This window comes from Eimeria tenella, genomic scaffold (genome assembly GCF_000499545.2).
Source record: "Eimeria tenella Houghton genomic scaffold, Eth_scaff4557, whole genome shotgun sequence".
Classification (NCBI taxonomy): Eukaryota; Apicomplexa; class Conoidasida; order Eucoccidiorida; family Eimeriidae; genus Eimeria; species Eimeria tenella.
Genome location: NW_013545487.1, coordinates 371 through 2,308, shown reverse-complemented (window position 1 = coordinate 2,308; position 1,938 = coordinate 371). Strand labels below are relative to the sequence as shown.

The 1,938-nt window shown below is 54.7% G+C and overlaps 1 protein-coding gene across 1 annotated transcript; it reads left to right on the top strand.

Moving 5' to 3' along the window:
- Positions 1-477: 477 nt before the first annotated feature.
- Positions 478-1,561, top strand: ETH_00037445 (uncharacterized protein; the record flags this gene model as incomplete). Its single annotated transcript, XM_013380185.1, has 5 exons — positions 478-540; positions 688-768; positions 943-1,102; positions 1,286-1,345; positions 1,503-1,561. Coding segments are annotated over 5 exons (423 nt in total), but the record flags the coding sequence as incomplete, so codon positions are not given.
- Positions 1,562-1,938: the final 377 nt, after the last annotated feature.

Genomic DNA, 1,938 nt, shown 5'->3' with positions numbered 1-1,938 from the left:
AGGGCTTAGGGTTTAGGGTTTAGGGTTTAGGGTTTGTGGCTGTGCAGGTGCCCGGAGTTCATCCCGTTTGGGTGTGCGTTGTTTCAGCTGCGGCTGCACCACTTTTTGTTTGCTTGTGCAAAAGCAGCAAAAGGGGTTTGTTCTCCTCACGGGAGGTTTAGGGTTTTGTGGGCCTCCCAAACCCTAGCTGAGGGTTTAGGGTTTGAGTTGCCCTTCCCCTCCATCGACTTCGGGGCCCTCGCCACCTTCTGCCAGATCACACGCACTCCCCAGCACGACGTAGCCCCAAACCCTAAACCCTAACCCTAAACCCTAAACCCTAAACCCTAAACCCTACGCCCTAGGGGCCCTCCGCCCGAAATCCCTGCGTTCCCACTTCAAACCCCAGGTTTGCTTCCGGCTTCTGCTTGAAGGGCTTCTGCAGCTTCGAAGCGAGGGTTTAGGGTTTAGGGTTTAGGGTTTAGGGTTCGTGCGCAGACGCCGCTGGACTTGACGCAGTATGGCAACTGGCAGCCTATGATCCACCCCCACGAGCCCATAGTAAACCCTAAACCCTAAACCCTAAACCCTATCTTTGCGAGGGGAGCTGCAGCTCTTTCCCGACAGGACGGCTTCAAAGGCCAGCAGAGGCAAAAGCTAAGCTTCTAGGGTTTAGGGTTTAGGTTTAGGGTTTAGGGTTTGCTTCAGGACGAAGACAAGCTCTCGCTGATTCTTCAGACTCTTCAGTTCCACACCCTCAGCCTCGAGCGAAGCCAGGGAAACCAGCGGGTCAAACCCTAAACCCTAAACCCTAAACCCTAATAACAGGTCGACTAAATGCCCTGTGGCTTCCATTCGACGCAGCCCTCCGCAGCGAATCCCCCGAGGGCGGGGAACAGGGTTTGGGCCCAGGAAACGAGGGTTTAGGGTTTAGGGTTTAGGGTTTAGGGTTTGCGGGTTCAGGACCCGGTGAATTTTTTGCGGATTCCGCAAAGTTTGTTTCAGTTCGACCTTCGAGTTCTTCCAAATGTAAATAATTTATTTATTTTTGATTTGAAAGACAAAAACGAAAAAAGTGTCAGCTGCCTCAAACTCACCCTCAAATACGACCCCAGGATCACCGGTGCCGCAAACCCTAAACCCTAAACCCTAAACCCTAAACCCTAGCCCTGGGCGCCGAACCCCAGGCCCTAAGCCGCAGACCGAGGGGGGCCTCCGCAGCCCATGTGCAGAAACGCAGCGCCCGCTGCACCCGGCTGTTCCTAGGGTTTAGGGTTTAGGGTTTAGGGTTTGCTGCCTTGTGCAGGCTGGAGAGGCGAGGGCGCTCCTCCCGTACACCCGAAAGGGGGAAAGAGCCGCGGCGCCGGTAAACCCCAAACCCTAAACCCTAAACCCTAAACCCTCGAGCCAAGGCGAAGCTTCAGAATCAAATTGTTCACAAAACCCTCAGCAGCCAGCGCACCTTGAAGCTGGGGGGCCCTCTTTCAGGGTTTAGGGTTTAGGGTTTAGGGTTTGTGGCTCAGAGCCTGCGGGGGCCGCGCCGGGTCCAGGAGGGCTTGAAGAAGGGAACAGAAAGCGGTAGATAAACCCTAAACCCTAAACCCTGGACTAGACACGGGCGCGCTGTTTTGTTTAGGGGGCAACGACTTAGGGTTTAGGGTTTAGGGTTTGGGGCTTGCTGCTGCAGAGCCTTCAACACATTTTATCCGCCGGAGAAGCGCCACGAACCCTCGCCGCCCGAAACGAAACGTAAGCCTTAGTGTTTAGGGTTTAGGGTTTAGGGTTTACGGCGTGGGGCCAGCAGTTAAGGGTGCGCTACCAAGGGTTTAGCGTTTGGCTATTTAGAAACCCGAAACCCTACCTCTAAACCCTAAACCCTTGACGCTACTCTCGGGGTTTGCTGCTGCGCTGTGCCTTTGCTGTTTGTCTTTGCTGCAGCGCGGCCCAATCCAAAGTTGT